At 37.3% G+C, this 19073-nt stretch overlaps 2 protein-coding genes across 3 annotated transcripts; both read right to left on the bottom strand.

The window, feature by feature from the left end:
- Positions 1 to 275: 275 nt before the first annotated feature.
- LOC112525509 (methyl-CpG-binding domain-containing protein 9) lies at positions 276 to 13456 on the bottom strand. 2 transcript variants are annotated; one of them, XM_025135665.1, is made up of 10 exons: positions 12512 to 13456; positions 9672 to 10233; positions 7594 to 8625; positions 6477 to 7118; positions 5731 to 6036; positions 5313 to 5654; positions 5060 to 5158; positions 3952 to 4398; positions 1937 to 3505; positions 276 to 955 (listed from the first exon to the last, which is right to left on the bottom strand). In XM_025135665.1, exons 1-10 carry the CDS (start codon positions 12940 to 12942, stop codon positions 575 to 577), a joined length of 5811 nt encoding a protein of 1936 aa, XP_024991433.1. In that variant the 5' UTR covers positions 12943 to 13456; the 3' UTR covers positions 276 to 574. The 2 variants fall into 2 exon arrangements, with proteins under 2 accessions (XP_024991433.1, XP_024991434.1); XM_025135666.1 differs by lacking the exon at positions 12512 to 13456 and having other exon boundaries at positions 9672 to 9836; positions 9919 to 9969.
- Positions 13457 to 15978: 2522 nt separating this feature from the next.
- LOC112525159 (equilibrative nucleotide transporter 1) lies at positions 15979 to 19073 on the bottom strand. The gene is made up of 2 exons (XM_025135144.1): positions 18521 to 19073; positions 15979 to 16871 (listed from the first exon to the last, which is right to left on the bottom strand). The coding sequence occupies exons 1-2, from the start codon at positions 19065 to 19067 to the stop codon at positions 16141 to 16143; spliced, it is 1278 nt and encodes a 425-aa protein (XP_024990912.1). The 5' UTR covers positions 19068 to 19073; the 3' UTR covers positions 15979 to 16140.

Below are 19073 nucleotides of genomic sequence, written 5' to 3' on the forward strand. Positions count from 1 at the left end.
TAAAATGAGATGTTTATCCTGTATTTGATTGTGTTTATCTGCAGCTAGTTACACGAATTCAGTTATGGGGTGAAATCAGATAGAGATGAAATCGTTTAGGGATGAACGAGTTTAAGAGTTTTAAGAGTTTAAGAGTTTTTAAGAGTTTAAGAGTTTTTAAGAGTTTTAGCCAAATGCTTTATAATATAGTATAGATAAATAAATAAATATATATATATATATATATATATATATATAACTTTCTAAAAGAAGTCACAAATAAACACAATAAATAAAGGCAACATTTTGGAGTTATTTTTCTTCCATTCAAAGCACAATGCCATCCTTCCTATAATCATCCTATTTCAAAAAGCAATCACAATGTATGTAATTCTTGTTTTCCCATCAAGAAAATCTTCAAGAAAACCACAAAAACAAGTATATACAACACAAAACCAAAAACAAAATCAAACTACACCCACTTCTGTTTCAACCTATCTACACCCAAACACCACCTCTATATCAGCATAAATGAATCAGTCAGCAGTCCTCTTGATTCATACTACCACTTTACAAGTCTAAAGACAAAAAAGCTTTAACTGTCAGAATCTCTCATCCTCTTCTTTGATCTCGTTTTCGGTCTTGAAGGTGGCTCGGCGGCTTTTGAATCAGTGACGGATGGTGAGCTGCTTGACCGATGATTGTTCTTTGGGTTTGACTTTTCAGATGAGTCTTTTGCATTTGACTTTTCGGATGTCTTCTTTTCTGACCTGGAACTCTTGGGTGTTACGGGTTCTGTGGGGTCTACTGGAGGTTTGTCGTAATAGATGGCTGCATCAAGGGCGTATATCCGTAGAGAAAGAGCGGAAATGTTGGAGATTTTAGCAGCGGTTGAAGGTGATGACCAATACCACCATTCTTTTCTCAGATACTCTGTTTTAATCATGTCCTCTAGCATGATTGTTGCTTGTACCATCTGAAACATTCAAACTGTTTATTCAGCGCAACAAACAAACAACAAGGTATCTCAATCTATACAGACAGGTACAACCATCTTTATCCATACAAGACTTAATGAAAAACCAACCAAACAGCCCCATAATCAGATGTTACTTGCAGATTACCTACTTGTAAACATGCAAAAGGAATACCATATTCCACGAGAACACAAGGTTTTTGCAAAAGTGTGATATTTTTTTCCCGCCATTTTGGTACTCGGATTAAATGACCTTCCAACAAATTTTCTTTTAAATTCATGACCTTCTGAGTTCTGACTGATAATAGAAAAATGTTTATATTCCATATACACACAGAAAAATCCGGTAATTTAGCAAAATGACATCTTGACAAGTGGTTTTAAGATCCTGGTTTCTAGATATTCTTGTCGTGTATGGAAGAGGGCTTCTTGGTGGCATTCTTAGAACCTATCTGAAGGTCATGGATTTAAATGAAAAACTGTCAGAAGGTCATTTAACCAAAGGACACCACAAGAACGAAACCTGTCAGAAGGTCATTTAGCCAAAGGACCCCACAAGAATGGAACTTGTCAAAAGGTTATTTAACCAAAGGACCCCACAAGAACAACACTTGTCAGAAGGTCATGGATTTTAAAGAGACATTTAGCTTAATTAGCTTAATAGGACTCGCAGCTTAATGAGCTTAATGGGACTCGCGGCTTATTCGGTAAGCTTTTAGGGGGAGCTTTATGAAAAAAACCAAGTTTTTTTTTCCAAACTTGTCCCTAACAATTAAAAAAACATGCTTCTTCCATCTATGAAAAAAGCCTCCCAAATAAAAACCTTCCCCATACATACAGATTAATCCACACAGACAACTTTATTCATACAAGACTTAATGGAAAACCAACCAAACAGCCCCTAAGTCCAACGTTGCAATTTTCCTGATGCAGAATGCTGATTTTTGTATGATGGAAGAAAGATTAAAGTAATGAAATTACCTCATAAATTGATTGTGCCGATTTCACAAAAGCACACCAAGCACGTAAACGATCCAAGCCTCCCCTTGAAGGTCTCAAAGCTTCTTGTGGGAGTGCAGTTTCCATATCAAACAAATTGATCTTAAGCAACCGAAGGATTTCAAGAACCCTGCCCATTAACGGCTTCAAGGACGATTGGCAAATACGCACCGGAGTTTTGTTCTTCAATGAAGATTTTCCACTTGTACCCTTGGGCTTCAATCTTTCAACCTTAGATGGTGTCTCATTTGTACCCTGTTTCTCCGACGGCTGATAATCTGTTGACCCGTCATAGGAATTAACCCATTTTTTCGTTTCTGAAACTAACAATAAAGCAGCATCACTATTCGGTGAAGGCACTTTTCCTAGAAACGATGGGATTCCGTTTGACCCGATAAGCCCTATATCTTTGACTTCTTCTTTAAGAGAACTTCGAGTGCAAAACTTGGCCCGAATCTCCTCAAAGACGAATGGTGAATCAGGTTCATCACGACGAGCTGTCAAAGCTGGCTGCTTGTCAAATGGAACCTTCTTAGATTTCGAGGGACCTTCACATTCTTGACGATTCTCACATTTTCCATCGTTATGCCCATCTAGCTCCTCGTTAGTCAAAAATGTCCAGTGGCATGATGAGCAATGGTGTCGAGTAGGCCCCACTAACTCCAAACAATCGCACCTGTACCATTTCCCCTTGTTGATCATTTTACCCTTTCGACCCTGCTTCTTCGAAAACTGAATCGCCCCTTGTTCCATGGAAGAACCAAACTTCTTTTCCAATGCTGCCCTTGCTTTGGTGCCATAACAGGGATTCGCTTGACCTGTTTGAACACGGTTTTGGGGGGCATTAGCGTCATTTGGTCTATTTGTTTGCCACTGTATGATGGTCTCTTTCAATTCTTTCTCTCTTGAATCATCGTCTCTTAGCCACCCAATGAGCTCCTGAATTTCTGTATCGGATTCGTAGCAAGTCCACAAGGCGTCATCAGATGCGTACAATTCAGGCATTTCACATTCATTCAATCTCGACAAGAAACTGGAAGAGGCTGCAGATGCCTTCCGTCTACTATGTGGGCCCGACACAACCAACCTTTCAGGATCACTAAGAACCCAATAGTGTCTTCCAACTAAATCCCTCCCCAAATACTCTCTTCGAACAACAGGTTTCGCTATTTTCGATTCCAAAGTTGAAATTCTTTCCTGTAAAGAAGAAACCCTATTCTTGACATCAGCTGCTTCTAGTCTGTTTTCCTGCGAAACTGATTCTTGATCCTGGCTCGCTTTTACATGCCTATTTTCGTCATTTTCTTCATTTTGTACTTGACTTTGACTATCACTAGATTTTGAAAAGGACCAATACTCTTCCTGACATCTATCTTCACTTTCTTTAGCCGAAGTTGAAACCAGAGATTCTTCTCTTTTATTTTGGTTTTTCAACTCTTTGTAGAGCTTTCGCAACTTCTTTTCCAAATCACCCGAGTCGGGACCTAGGTGATTTCGAACAACTCCAGAGCTCAGGGCCTCATCACATAAGAATTTGAAAAGAAAAACTCTCTGAAAAGAAAAAAGGTACAAACTTTATACATCAATATGGATTTAGGTTTACTCTATATATGTAGTGTCAGGTTCAGGGGAAAACCGAAAAAAAAATGAAAAACTGAGGAACACTGGTAGCCGTTCATCCAAATAGCATGCACATGTGCATAACATGCACACGTGCATAGAAACCAAGAAATAGCCTCAATTACTTGTATACAATAGAAACCAAGAAATAGCTTCAAGTACTTGTATCCACATGTGCATATGGCCTAGAACTCCAGATGAATGGTTACCAGGGTATTCCTCAATTTTTCATTTTTTTAGGGTTTTCCCTAAACCTCCCTCGCTCTCTCTCTCTCTCTCACACACACACACACACATATATATATATATATATATATATATATATGGAAATAGCAAGTACAAACAAATGAAAGTTAAAAAGAAGTCAAGATACGAACCTCCTCGATGCCTAATTCCCAATACTCTATTAACTCCATTGCATCCGCCAATGGAGCCAGTGTCTCCATTAGATTTCGAGTGAATTCTTTCCGAAGTTTCTTCTTTCCACGCCAACGACATAGTGCTCGGGTCCCACAACGCTCATCTTGTGGAGTGGATTGACTTGAAATGCATGAAGGGCAATACCAATTCCCATCAGGAATCCTTGCAAGTGGAGGATCTAAACAGTATGTATGGTATTCGGAATCACATTTATCACATAATAATACGCTATCATCATCTTTATCCATCCCACATACTTTACACACCCCGTCCTCCCATGGTGCAGGGGGGAGTGAGCTCTCACTTGTCTCAACGAGAAGAGTATTTAACTCTTTCTTCCCTTCTTCGCTTGACGAATCAAAACTGTTGCCACTCTCCATAATTCTGCTGACCAGGTTAAGTACCTAAGGTAGTAAACGTGCATATATACGTCAAAAATGCTATATAATATAAGGTTCAATTGTACCGTTCTCCTGCATCGTGTGCATATATCTTTAAGGGTGTTTGCGGTGCAGTTTGGAGCCAAAACCGCAAACCACACCACATATGTGGTTTGAGCATTTTCCCAAACCGCACCGCATAAACCTCAAACCGCAAAAAAAACGGTGCGGTTTATTCAGTTTGTACCTATTGCACTTTATGCCTATAATCCAATAATTATAAGTTTGAGAATACATGATAATATCAATGATAGCGTGACTGTAGTCCAAAAATATAAAGAGTTCCAAATAATATATATATATATATGCACGTATTACATTTAGTTAAAATATATATAAAATATGTGGTGTGGTGCGGTTTGAACAGATTACTCAAAACGGAAAACCGCACCGCCCAGTGCGGTTTGGTAAAAATGCAAACCGCAAACTGCACCGCAGATGTTCTAAACCGTGCTTTGCAGTGCCGTGCTGTGCGGTGTGGCTGGTTTGGCGGTTTGGATGAACACCCCTAACTATCTTAATTCTCCAGAAATGTAAATAGGATTCACAAAATGAAAATATTAAATGGGCAATTTGGTAAATAATGGTTCAAGAAAGGAGAAAAGGCCTAGAGAATTCAACTAACCTCTTCCTCATACAATTCTTCAAATTTTCTCGATAGCGTTTCAACCAACTCAATGTGATCGTGTTTGTCACGATAAGCTATTCGTAAATTCTGCCAAACCTGAAAAAAGACTGTATATGTCAGAGTTCGAAGTACACTAAATTAATCCTCTCTCTTTTCATTTTTTAGCTTCATTGTTCAAAGTTGCTTACAATAATTTGTAAAACAACTGAAGCATACATGATAATATGATATGATGAACAATGAAGGATACCTCACGAACATCCTCGATGAAAGATTCATGAGAAGTGACATAAAAGCCCGCAGCCAATCTCAGGTCAATTGTCCGAAAGTCTAATGGACGGGAAACCATTGCAGGATATCCAAGAACTCCCGCATCATCCGGATCATTTGGCTTCAAAAATGTTTTCGCCAAAAGATTGAAAAAAACTCGGTCATCATCTGCAGCAGCAACAGAGCGTAAAACTACACGACACCGTTTCATAACAGCATCGGATAGTGTTCTGACACCACTCTTTTCCTTCTCTTTCTTCTCGGTGGGCTTCTGCTGAGGATTTTCGACTCTCACTTTCTCAAGAACCGAGATAACAGCTCTCTGTTTCGGTTTTGATCAAGTCAGTTATAGAGTACTAAATAAGAAACATAAAAAATTTAAAAGATAAATTAAGCACCTTTGTTGGTCCCGATGCGTTGCCTTTATAGACTTCTTTGCTTATCGAGTGTTCCAATATCTTTTTCGCCCATTCGGGTGGATTTTTGTTTAAAGATTCATGAATGCACCGCCTAATTCTTGCACCAACGTTAGTAGGTAACTTCCTTACAGGTTCAAGAACCTGCATCCACTCGGGGGCGTCATCATCGATTAAATTCGTTTCCTTGGCAGAGTCTCCGGTATCGATCTCTTTCTGATCTATAATAAAGTCGACAACTTTACTGTTTACAGAAGAAAAGATTTTCTTGGAGGCTTCTGCTAGAACCTGAAAATAACAAAAATGAAAAAAAAATCTTGTTGGCAAGATTTAGGGAAATGGACTGAAATAGCCTATACCGTCAAAGCAATTCACTTTTAGTCACTCTTGTAACCTTTTTCGACTTTTAGCCAAAACTTATGCATAAGGCTTACGCATATGTGTAAGGACTTTTTTTAATTTAAAATTATTTCGCATTTCACGTGGGTTCTCAAGATTGACTGGGTTCCACGTGGAATCCTTACGCGAATTGCTTTGATGGGATTTCTAAAGTTTAGGTTAAAAGTCAAAAAAAGTTGTAGAAGTGGCTAAAAAGTGAATTGCTTTGATGGGATTGGCTGTTTCAGTCAAGTTCCCCAAGATTTATCAACAGAAAAACAAAATTAAAAGATACCAACATAAGAAATTATGATTCTAAGAATGCAGGATAAAAACATGATTGATCTTACCATGGCATCAGCCTCCATTGCCGCCACTCCTGTAAGTGAACCACAAAGCGTGCCACCATCACCGTTCAAGCAATGGAACACTTTACCACACTCACGAGTCATGACCTCCGAAGACTCAAGGTTACCGTCCATAGACAACACAACCAAAATGTATCTCCGGGCTAGTTCGGGCCAAGTAAATTCATTCACGGGAAACATATCAAGATTTATCTTCTTACTACCAACTGCAACGTCCACATCTTTCTTCCTCCCTTTTCTTGTCTTCGACTCCATGGCACCAAAAGGATCAAAGATTTCCTTAACTTTAACTAGCACGTCTTCTATTAGCACCTTTAGTAGTGCCATGTGGAATTTCGCCAGTTCGACACCTGTACATTTGCTAGCTGCTTCTGCTCGAGAACCATCTCCCTCGTGTTCTTCTGCTGCATCAACAGAATCTTCACCGTCGACAGAGGGAATACCATCTCGTCTGTCAACTTCACATGCTTTCATGATCCCGTTCTTTTGAAAATCAATCGATGATCTTTTCACCGGCTTCAAATCATCAACCCATGGGTTCATGAGCTCATTCTCCATCACTTGTCTAGATACTGGTGCCTCCTGGCCCAGAACTTCATAAAACCGCAAGCAGATCTCATAGGCCTAAACGAAATAATATTGAAATTTCAGACATAAAATTGGGAAAATGGCACAAATAGCCATTTCAGCCGACCAAATTTACCTCTTAGCCATTTCTCTTCCACTTCTTCAAAAAAGTCACCACCTCCGCAAGTAACCATTCCTCAACTTGAGGAGGGGGCAACAAAAAATAATAATTCTGAACGGGTCCACAAGTAGCCTTCCGGAAGTTGAGGAGGTATTTAGACTAATTTACAGATTTGGTCCTGTTGCAAATGTGTTACTTGCGGACCATGTTCAGAAATCTCTTTACTTTTTATTTTTTGACCCCTCAGCAAGCAGAGGAATGGTTACTTGCAGAGGTGGTTACCTTTTTTGAAAAAGTGGGAGAGAAATGGTTAAGAGGTAAATTTGGTCTGCCAAAATGGCTATTTCTGTTAATTTCCTCATAACATTACAAACTTCATATCTCACTATTACAACCAAAACAAACTATTACCTGAAGAACATCACCAATCAAATGAGGAGGAAGGATAGAGGTGACCGTGTTGCCTGGCGGACTCGGTCTTTTGTGGCTTCTTCTGAGACTATTTGACACCATCTCGTGTGGTAAACCGTTCTTACTTATAGCCATAAAGAACCCACTCATGACAGTTTGTGAAGTCGAGCTTTGACATCGTGCATTCAAAGATTTATATTTGGAACAGGCGCTAACCCCAGGAAGTTGTTCTATGAGTTCTTGTACAAATTCTGCATCTAAACCAAATCTATCCGGTTCTAACCATTTTCCAAGCACTTCACAAGCGGATTCAAGCTCCTCAACCGTCAGTATCATCTCCGGGATGCTGTCAACAGGGCCGGCTAAAGAACAAAACTTCCCTAATGAGTCAATATCGTAAGATCCGCTAAGATCTTGTCCGTCAACATGATGATTGCAACAAAAAGTTAGAGCGTTTTTCTTGGCGTAAGCTTTACGGCATGCACGTAGTAGAGTTTCTACGGCTTTCTGCCAAGCAGATGATAAAGAGCGCTCTTCCACTGAAAATTCACCGATAAGATCATTTTTGGAGGTGATTCCTTGAGCTTTTTGAAGAGAAACGCTCGGTTCGGCAGTCAAACAACTTGTTATCTTCAAAGAACACGAAGAACTATCATCATCGTCATCTAGATGGGGTGGACTATGTTCTGTAAACATCATGTGAATGTTTGCATCATCATCATCATGAAATGTCCCATTAATAGCAGAATCGGCATTATCCCAATGATTTGACCCACATTTTATCATGCAGAGCACTTTTGAAGCATAGGGAATTGACTGATTGGTGCATGGGTACCTATGTACTCTGAAAATTGGGCCACATTCGCCACCATCTAAAACGTCATGGACGAAAATGGACCCAGTGAACTTATCGTGCCAGATGGATCGATAACCTACAGGGCAGATTTGAGAGGTAGTGTGGAATGAAGGCCGTGGATCAACTTTGCCAACTGATATAACAAAGAACCCTTCAAACTGAACTGGGAAATCATCCTGATACAAAAATGGATATTAGGCCAAATGAATAAGCTTTTTTTTTTTTGGAAAATGGAAAACGGAAAATGATTAAGCTTGATGAATCCATTGATGTCAAGCAGAGCCAGAATTTGACTATCTGAGCCCAGCTCAAGCCCAGTATGACTCGATCTCGGCAGCTTGGCAAACCAAAGGAAGGGCCTGTTTGTTAGCAGCTTAATGAGCTTGATGAGACTCGCAACTTATTTGGTCAACTATATGACTGTTTGGAAGTGGCTTAATGATATAGAAAGTGGCTTATTCAATACGCCTTCAGGGGGGAGCTTTATGCAGAAAGCCAAGTTTTTTCCGAAGCTTTCCCACCCAATTAGAAAACACGCTCCTTTTGTCAATGAAAAATCCCTCCTGAACAAAAACCTTCACTATCTATACAGACAGATTAATTCACACAAACAGCTTTATCCATACAGGACTTAGAGCCTGTTTGTTAGAAGCTTAATACGTTTAACGGGACTCAGCTTATTCGGTTAGCTATACATGATTGTTTGGTAATAGCTTAATGATATAGAAAGTGGCTTATTCGGTAAGATTCTATGAGGAAGCTTTATGCAGAAAGCCAAGTTTTTCCAAACCAGTTCATCCCAATTAAAAAACACGCTCCTTCCATCTATGAAAAAACCCTCCCAAACAAAAACATTCACAATCTATACACACAGATTTATTCATACAGGACTTAATGGAAAACCAACCAAACAGCCCCTAAGTCAAACCCATCTAGCCAATAGTCATAGAATAACTATTTATTTATCCACAAGTTTCAGCCTCTTGGAAACTTCTAATGGTAATTCTTTAACCAATATCAACCAAGACAGGGCTCAAAGCTAATACAAGCCCATCCGAGCTGAGCCAAGGCTCAATCTTATTTGACCTATAGGAACCAAGTCCTACATGAGCGGACCCAATGCTCAAGCTTTACAAGGGTCGAGCCAAGCCTGAGCTTGAGCTCTTAGGCTTTGCAATCGAAGTAATTATATACAAGGAAAAGAGTATATAGATACACTTACACGAAATGATTGTGACCCATAAGTACCATTAGCCACAGAGTCAACTTCTATTGCATTTCCGCCATTGCTGTCCTTGCTGCGCAACATATTCTTATGCTCTTTGACGTTATTGCCCCTCTGTGACCTTAGAGCGTCCTTCGTTCTTTTCGTAGAATGCGATCCTTTCTGCAATAATACAATGCCACTACCCTCATCTTCTGTTTCAAAAGGTGTTGCTATTAAACCAAGACAATGAGCAACTTCTGACATGGAATTGAATCTAGCTCCATCTGGGGAAAAGTAAATTGCAGAAGTTTTGCAACTGCTTTCGGAGTATTCGAATTTAACACGCCACCCATCTCCTAGAACACCTCGGTTTTTGGATATGTAGTCTTTAAGTGCCTGCAGATACACGAGATTGCCTTTTTGTGTTGCGTTTTCAAGATTTAAATGTGCCATCCGTGTCATACTGCAAGCGACATTTTGGGATGGAAATCCACTAGCTACGAACTTCATATCTGAATGGGCCATTGGAGAACTTAAAGCAAATCCAACAAAAGGATTACGCCGCATATCGTGCATTCTGGAAACCAAAAGACATGATAGTCAGTTTCAGAAAAGGTTCCATCTGGGCAGCATAAGCCCTACAATGAAACAAATAAGAAGATAATTTATTTGCACTTATTTTCATTCATGTCCAACTCACTGCAACATGTAGCATCAATATTCTATGTACAAAGTTAGTGACTAGCATCATTTTTAACACCAAATATCCTTAAATGAGAGGCACCAAATATCCTCATTTCATGTGGGTTTCTTTTTATTTCAGTTTCATGTAAATCTTTAACCTTCATTCTCATTCAATCACTACATACACAGGGAACTGATTTATTTGCTTGATAGCATGCGCAAGTTTTAAACTTGGAAGACGGCCTAATGCCCCATCGATATGCAAACTAACACATAATAATTAATAAATAAAAGGAGATACTTGTCTAAAAGTCTAATGCCGACCTCCAATCACTTCCTGCTTGATATCATCAACTCCTTTATTAAATAGATGACACAATAATGTATTTATTTAGTGTTTAGTGTAATTACAGTGAGAACATAGTCTTCAAGTTAAAATAATTATGTATGTCTTGGTTTCAGAAAAAAAACCCAACAAAATTAAGAACTAGAGAGAAAAGAGATGATGCAAAAAAGACTAAAAACTATAGTTCCAAGAAAAGATAACAACCCTTTCGTTAAGTCCAATTAGAAACCCTTTCCATGCTCACTGCACCAAATCTTGTTGGTGTGGTGATGAAAAATAGGAGAAACTTTGAACTTTAAACCTTCAAAAGTGTAGTTTCTTGAAATTTTGACACTCACCAATGCATCAAGGCCATGAATCCTTTTGTCAGTGGAGCCCACATCCTACAAGATCTTAGCTACAACACCAACCCATTCGCTCTTGTTCTCATATTGTTTATTACACTCCAAGCCATGCCTAAAACGGGTGACTCTAAACCGTGCTTCCCATTTGGTGCTCTCAGTATGTGCAAAGAAAGGTGCCAACAAACTGAGATTGTGATGTGTGACTAGAGACTTCACCATTATTAAAACAAAAACAAGAATGTCTCAGGCCCGGAGCCTGTTTGTTAGCAGCTTAATGAGCTTAATGGACTCACAGCTTATTCGGTCAGCTATACATGACTGTATGGAAGTGACTTAATGATATAGAAAATGACACATTCATTAAGTTTCTAGGGGGGAGCTCTATGCAGAAAGCCAAAAAAAATTTCAAACATGTCCCTCCCAATTAGAAAAATGTTCCTTCCATCTATGAAAAAACCATCCCAAATCTATACAGACAGATTAATCCGCATAGACAAATTTGTCCATACATAACTTAATGGAAAACCAATCAAACATCTCCTGAGCTAGTCTAGTGGGTTCCCCTTGTGAGTTGGAGAGACTAAAATTTCTTATGCCCTAAAGTTTTGCTCCTTAGACACCCGTCCGTGGAGCCTGCAATCTAAAACTAAAGATCCATCCAAACCAACACAACTCGACAGAATGAATTGAAACCCTAATAAGATATAATAAGTTACTGGAACAATACAAAAGCAAGATGAAAACACCAATGCCAATGATAAAGATAGAGTAAATCATCAAATGATGTAAAGCCACAAACACAAAATCATTTAATATATGATCTTGAAGTAACGTATTTATCACAATTTGAAAGATATCAAACCTAAAAACTTGTCATATGAAAACCCATTGTGTTTTTCTCGTGAAACAAGCAAAAAGCATAAATTATCAAGAAAACAGATTTCATACTGGCTTGTCTTCGCTCATACCATAGAGTTGTCTTGAGTACGATCTTTACCATTTCTTAGTAAGATCCCGAAAAACTGAAATGCCCTAACGATGGTCTAATAGGGTATTTAAAGAGGATTGGTCGGAAAAACAAGAATACACATTTGGAAACTTCCAATGCTACTCTTAGGTGCCAATTCTAGAATGTTCGTTACAAAGAGGTAACAAAATATTATTTACTTCAAACCCTGAATTACATAACAAAAACATATCACACAAACGGGGATCATCGGGATCATCAATCAAAGGTAACATTTTAGATTTGCATTTGATGGAATTAAATCTAGACCTAGCAAAATGGTAACATCTTTCCTACCATTTACACCTACAATATCAATCTTCGATTATTCAGTTAAAAACCCATTAAAAATACTCAAACTTGCAGGCATATATCCATAAAACTTCTAAATTATGCATGATCCAAGATTAAGACTTTAAGCATAATAACATTTAATAGATGTATTGTTCAATATAAAAGGGGCAGGAAACTATACTTTGGAAAGGTGGCTGCTAATACTAGGTTCGAATTTACGAAATAATCCTCCTCACAGCCATCTGCTTCTCGTGGAGGAGAGGCGTTCATGTCGAAAAGCCCTGAACCACCACCACTTCCGGCAGCTCGCGACAACCTCCTCCCACTGCGGCATTCTATCAAACACTCAAAACACTTCCAACCCCTTTGCTCTTCTCTCACCCCCAAACACTTTACATGAAACCGTCTCCCACAATCACCACACACCACCATCGACCCTTCCACCTCACCACAAGAACCGCACCGGTGTTCCGCCGCAAAACCACCAACGGCGCTGCCACCGACAACTTCTCGAGGAGAAGGAAGAGGGGCTTCGTTAAGATCAATTTCTAAAGCCACTGAACGACCACTAGTTCCAGCTATTGAAGAATTAGCGGACCCCGAATGCTCCATTGAAGTAGCAAAAATGCAGAATTTGGTTTCTCTCCAAAACCCACAAATGAATTCGACTCAAATCATCAAGAGAAAGTTAACAAAAAGAGTCTACATCAACAAACCAACTTCAAGTCTTCAAAGTAAACACGAAGCATTGAAGAAAGACGTCTGAATCTTTACGACGATCAATTAAAGAAACCCATCAAGAAAAAATCGAGTCTTTACCAAAATCGAGTTGCATTAATTACTCGATTTTTCAAAAACCCATGAAGCATTGTGAAAGATTTGAATCAAAAGAGATGTAATCGGGGAAGAAAGTGAAATCTTTGTGGGTTTCAATTACAATGGATGTTCTTTGCGACGGCTATGGAGACAAGGTTGTTGATTTTCCGGCGAGGAGTGTAGAAGAGGCAAAACAAAACGTATATGATGGGACCGAAAGAAAGTGAAGGAGAGTTGAAGAAAGCTGTGGAAACAGACTGAATCGAGAAGAGAAAGAGAGCCCTGGTTTTGGGTTTTCCTCGAGAATTGCGAAGAGGGGATTCCTTAGTTCGCCGTTTGTAACATCAAATGTCCGAATCACCCCTCTTTCTCATACTTGAAAACCCCTCTTCGCTAAAAATGTCATTTTTATTGAAATTAAAATACAATTTACTTCGACGATGTCAAGAAACCTGAAATTGGAGTTTGAATTGATAAGTTGGTTGAATCTTTATGAGAGAAAAAAAAGTCTGAATTTAATCGGGTAAAGTTATTGATTGTTTAATTAATCAAGATTTCGTTATCTTACGATAAAATCATGAACGAAGTCGTTATTTGGAAACCGATAAGAAGGATACAATACGGCTCTTGTCTTTATGGTTAAATTTGTTATCTTTTATAACATGAAAATGTCAATAGGAAAAGAAAATAAAAAGACAAAAAAGGGGTTTTCTTTTGACCAATAAAAGATTGTGATTCACGGAAAATAGCCATTTGGTCTCGAAGGGCCAGATACCTAATACTATGTGGAGGTTTGATCGATATTTCAAAAATGGTAAATGGTTGAGCTTGGAATGATATACGTTAGGCATAATCAGCTGAATTTTAATTGCTTACTGTCAAGTTTCGATTAATCTTAACTGGTTATGAAGGCACAGTTGGACTTGTCCATGTGTAACATATCCAACTAACTCGAAACTGATCTTGTTACACGTTTTATATATCAATTAACATGACTTTATAGTCTATAATCAAAAGGTTATTGGGTTACTGTACTTGATGGCCCACCTTTCGAAGACCATCTCCAATGGAGACATCAGATGTCATATTTGACACTAAATTGCTAACAGGGATGCCAAATTCCGTGTAAAACTATAATTTATACTAAATTTTATATCAGTTGGAAATGATAAAAATAAATATACCAAAAATCTTATATTGTCGTGTAAGATTAGATTTGGTGCTAACCTTCGAAAAAGATTTATTGCTCACCCAATTTATATGGATTTGATATTACCCATTAGAGATGTCTTAAAAGCAAGAAGTTCAAGTCTCGCCATGTGAATTTAATTGTATATCTATACTATATTATAAAGCATTTGATAAAAACTTTTAAAAATCATTTTTTATGCATAAAATACTGCTTATTGATACATATTATTTAAAATTCAAGATTACAATTAAATTGTGTGCAAGTACAACTTACTAAAACTTTATTTTTGAATTTGTGTAACTAATTATAAATAAACATAATCAAATACGGGACATACATCCTATTTTGAATATAGAAAATCTAAAATATAATTAGGATAATCATTAATTATAACAAATACTTAATTATTATCTTTATAAAACTTATACTATTGAACGATAAATAAATTACTTCATTATTAAATTATAAATAAAATGTGGAGTTAAAAAGATTACACAAAAAGCCAGAACTTTAAATAGCAAATTTAATATTAATATCGATATATTTTTTTCCCAAATTTTTATTATATATTTTATATTTTGTTCAAAAATAAAGAATTATCATTTTCTCAAAAACGTATTATATCAACATAGATAAATAATAAAATGAAACATTAAAATTAAAATATATCTTTTTATTTATACTATATTATAAAACATTTGACAAAAACTCTTAAAACTCATTTTTTTATGTATAAAGTATTGTTTATTAATGCATGTTACTTAAAGCTCAAGATTACAAGTAAATTATGCGTAAATACAACTTATTAAAGCTCCATACCTAAATTCGTATTGCAAATAAACATAATCAAATACATGATAAACATCTCATTTTAAATATAAAAAAATTTAAAATATAATTAGGATAATAATTTGTTCTAACAGAATACTTAATTATTATCTTTATAAAATGTTATATTATTAAACCAAAAATAAATCATTTTATTATTAAACTTAAATTAAATTATAATAAAAAATTAAAAAAATTACATAAAAAATGAGAACTTTTAAATAGTTGATTTGATATTAACATTGATATATATTTTTTTTCAAATTTTTATGATATCTTCAAATTTATATTTTATTTAAAAATAAAATCATTATTGTTTTATTAAAAACACATAAAATCGTATTATAACATCGACATAGACAAATAATAAAATAGAACATTAAATCGAAATGTATCTCGCTGTATTGGACGAGTACCCTTCTACTATCATACAAGCACCCTTCAAGTAACTTCTAAAAAGAAATAAAAATCCCCCACACACGCCTTAATTAAGAGATTTAACCGAAAATTACACAAGTAGCATTACATAACTTGCATAAACCACTTTTCAGATTAAAAAAAACAAAAACAGGCATTTCGCAAATTGCTAAAGTGAATATGATGGGTCCACATAACACTTACGCAACTTGTATAATGCCCATTTTTCCTCATTATTTCAATTTGAAAACTGGCCTTATATAATTTCCGACTAAATCCGTCAATCAGTTCAAAAGCCAAATATAAAGTGAATTAGAGTTAGACGATCCAACACGGCTATTTTAGTCAATTTCCCGAAAACATAGACGTAGAAGAATGCTTTACAAAAGGTGCCATTGCACGAACAGACATTGCAATATGAATTAAGAGGGTCATTGAAAGCATTTTGTATACAATGATTTCACATTTTACAGCTGACGAAATCCTTTAATCGACAGCAAAACACAAGATCGAAAACAAACAACATAGTTTACAATTTACGGTACAAATTCCGAAAATCAAATGACCCAAAACCAACTAACGACCGAACCACATGCCAGACCCACTACCAAAAACAACACGAGCACGGTCCCAGCCGTCTCCGCGTGTTGTAGCGGCACCATTTTAGGACCCAGCATCAGCAAACAGCTGGTCAAGTAGCCATTCGTGAGCCCGAGAAGACAAGTCACGATGGTCACTGGAATTTCGGTCCGAAGAACCATAGGACCGTGTAAACACGTCAAGTAAACCGGAAAAAACAAAAGCCGAGCAAACGAGGCACCTATCGCCACCTTGGAATTAGCGATAACGTAAATTGAAGTCAAACATTTTCCGACTAAGTCAAACACGTTGTAAGATGTAAGAAGGATGATTGGATACCAATCTTTGAGGGCTTGAGAATGAACGTCTTCGGTAATAAATCCGGGAAAAATGGCTAATGTCACAACGTAGAGGATGACGGTACCGAGACCGTACCATTTTATCGTCCCGATGATATCCCATAACGTTGAGTGCAATAGGGCACCAGAGTCCCCTCCCTTCTCTTCCTTTTCGTCGTTCACGGCTTGGATCTTTAGATCGTTGTAGTGCTTGATGACAGGAAGTCTGTGAGCTATGTTATGCAAGACGATGCATATGAACATTACGACAATGCTAACTGCGAAGTAAAGATTGGCGCTTTTTCTAATCCCTTGAGCATCTTGTGAGTACACGGCTTTAGTAAAGATTCTTAGAATTGATATGAGAACTCCTGTAGTAAAAAAGACGTAAAAATTGAAACTTTTTGTGAAAATTACATAAAGAAAGGATGATCAAAGTAAAAATCAAAATCCAACAATATGAGTCCACTCACCATGAGTATAAAACCAAAAACACTACTATACATGACTGTTTGATAGTAGCTTAATGATATAGAAATTGGCTTATTCAGTAAGTTTCTAGGGGGAGCATTATATAGAAAGCCACGTTTTTTTTCCAAACATGTCCCTCCAAATTAAGAACACGCTTCTTACATCTATGAAAAAACCCTCCCAAACAAAAGTCATCCCATCTACACAAACAAATCAATCCACACATACAACTTTATCCATTCAGGACTTAATGGAAAACCAACCAAACAGTCCCTAAGTAGGGTCGAGGGGTGAGAGTGAGATGTATGCAGACCTCACCTCTACCATAAAGGAGTAGAGCAGTTTCCGTGAAGTCCCCCAGCTTGTGCAAAAGCTCAGATATATATATATATATATATATATATATATGTGTATGTATATATATATATATGTGTGTGTGTGTGTATGTATATGTGTGTGTGTATGTGTGTGTATATATATGTATGTGTGTGTATATATATGTATGTGTGTATGTATATATATATATATATGTATGTATGTATATAATATGGAAAAACCGTTGTTCCTAGCTGTCCTAATTGAAATCATTCTCAGATAAATGGATTTACAAAGTCATGGTCCGGCTTACAATCCAATCCGGCTCATTATCCATCATCTTTTTAAGACTCGTCAAACGTAGATATGTACATATGGCGCATCCCTATGCATGTGTTTGTTACATTGGTCCACCATCAACGCACCTATTTGATGATTACTCGAACAAGATGCTAACTATAATCACTCTAGTTTAACAAACGGAACGCAGCCAAAAACATGTCCTATATTCATACGAAGCTTGATTCAAACAAAAAACCTAGTTCTCATTGATTTGTAGGACGTGTTGATTATAAATTTCTATTCTTTGGGGGTAGAGTTCAGATTTACGTACATCCCACCCCCAGATCCTCCTCTCAAGCGGGATTTACTAGGATCGTTTGGTTTGGTATTTTCAGTCACATGAAACAAAAGAAATCATAATGATTTTGATTTCTACAATTGCTTGATTCCATTAATTTTTGTGGGATTTGATGATTATAATCTCCCCCCTTTTGCTGTGAATAATCATGAGCAGATAATTAATTCAGTTCGTTTATCCAGTAAACCTAATGATCAAGTTGTGTGTTCATCAATCAACTACTATAGCTAGATAATAACTAGATTGAATTACTAAAATCAATGCAGTTGATGATCGATCAGTGAAATTAAGCAGATTCAGTATTACACAGATCAATAAATCGATCAGTGAAATTAAGCAGATTAACTATAAACCTAAATAAACAAATTATCAATTGAGAATTAATCAGACATTGAAGAAATCACCTAAATAAACAAATTATCAATTGAAAATTTAGATGAATCATAAACCTAATTAAACAAATTGAGAATTTAGATGAACAAAATCCCTAATTATACAGGATTGAAGATTTAGATGAACTATAACTCTAATTTAACAAATTATCAATAGAGAATTAATCAGACATTTAAGAAATAACCTGAAAAACAAATTTACCTGAAGCAGCAGTTCCGGCAACAACAGCCTGCATATACCTCTCCGGCATTTCACCGGCGGTCCCAATAACTCCGCCTTGAACCAACGCATCGGCGATCCCAGACAACCCCACCGCAGCCACCGACACATAAAACCCGCCGTAAACCCCGACCTGACCCTTGATGTAAGTTACATCCATCACAGGAACAACAAGCAACGATACAACGAACAAACCTAGACCGACGTTAATCCTGACGAATGAATGAGATTTGTGCGAGTAGACGACGATAATGAGAAGAGAGATCAACCCTATAACCATGTAAACGACGGAGAAAACACGGTCGACGGAGGCATCGGGGTACAGATAGGAAAAGTAATCGACGGCGGTGATGAATGCATTCCATGGAATCAAGTAACCTGTGCCAAGGATAAAGTAGATTATGTAGGCTAAATGGTAGGAGTCTTCAGGGATTTTGGCGTTGAGTTTCGGGAGGAGGAGGCGCGATGGTGATTCGTAGTCGTCGGCGGCGGTCGCTTCCGCCGTGGGAGAGATTGTTGTGCCACCCATATCGGC

This window comes from Cynara cardunculus (assembly GCF_001531365.2).
Source record: "Cynara cardunculus var. scolymus isolate 2C chromosome LG 13, CcrdV1, whole genome shotgun sequence".
Lineage (NCBI taxonomy): Eukaryota > Viridiplantae > Streptophyta > Magnoliopsida > Asterales > Asteraceae > Cynara > Cynara cardunculus.

Excerpts from the sequence above, each read along its gene's own strand:
- LOC112525159 (XM_025135144.1), bottom strand. The coding sequence starts at position 19,067 with ATGGGTGGCACAACAATCTCTCCCACGGCGGAAGCGACCGCCGCCGAC. Across the intron at positions 16,872-18,520 it reads TGCCGGAACTGCTGCTTCAG|GAGTTCTCATATCAATTCTA; the intron begins GTAAATTTGTTT and ends TTTTTACTACAG.
- LOC112525509 (XM_025135665.1), bottom strand. The coding sequence starts at position 12,942 with ATGGAGCATTCGGGGTCCGCTAATTCTTCAATAGCTGGAACTAGTGGT. Across the intron at positions 10,234-12,511 it reads TTAGCAGCCACCTTTCCAAA|AATGCACGATATGCGGCGTA; the intron begins GTATAGTTTCCT and ends TTTGGTTTCCAG. Across the intron at positions 956-1,936 it reads CGGCACAATCAATTTATGAG|ATGGTACAAGCAACAATCAT; the intron begins GTAATTTCATTA and ends TGAATGTTTCAG.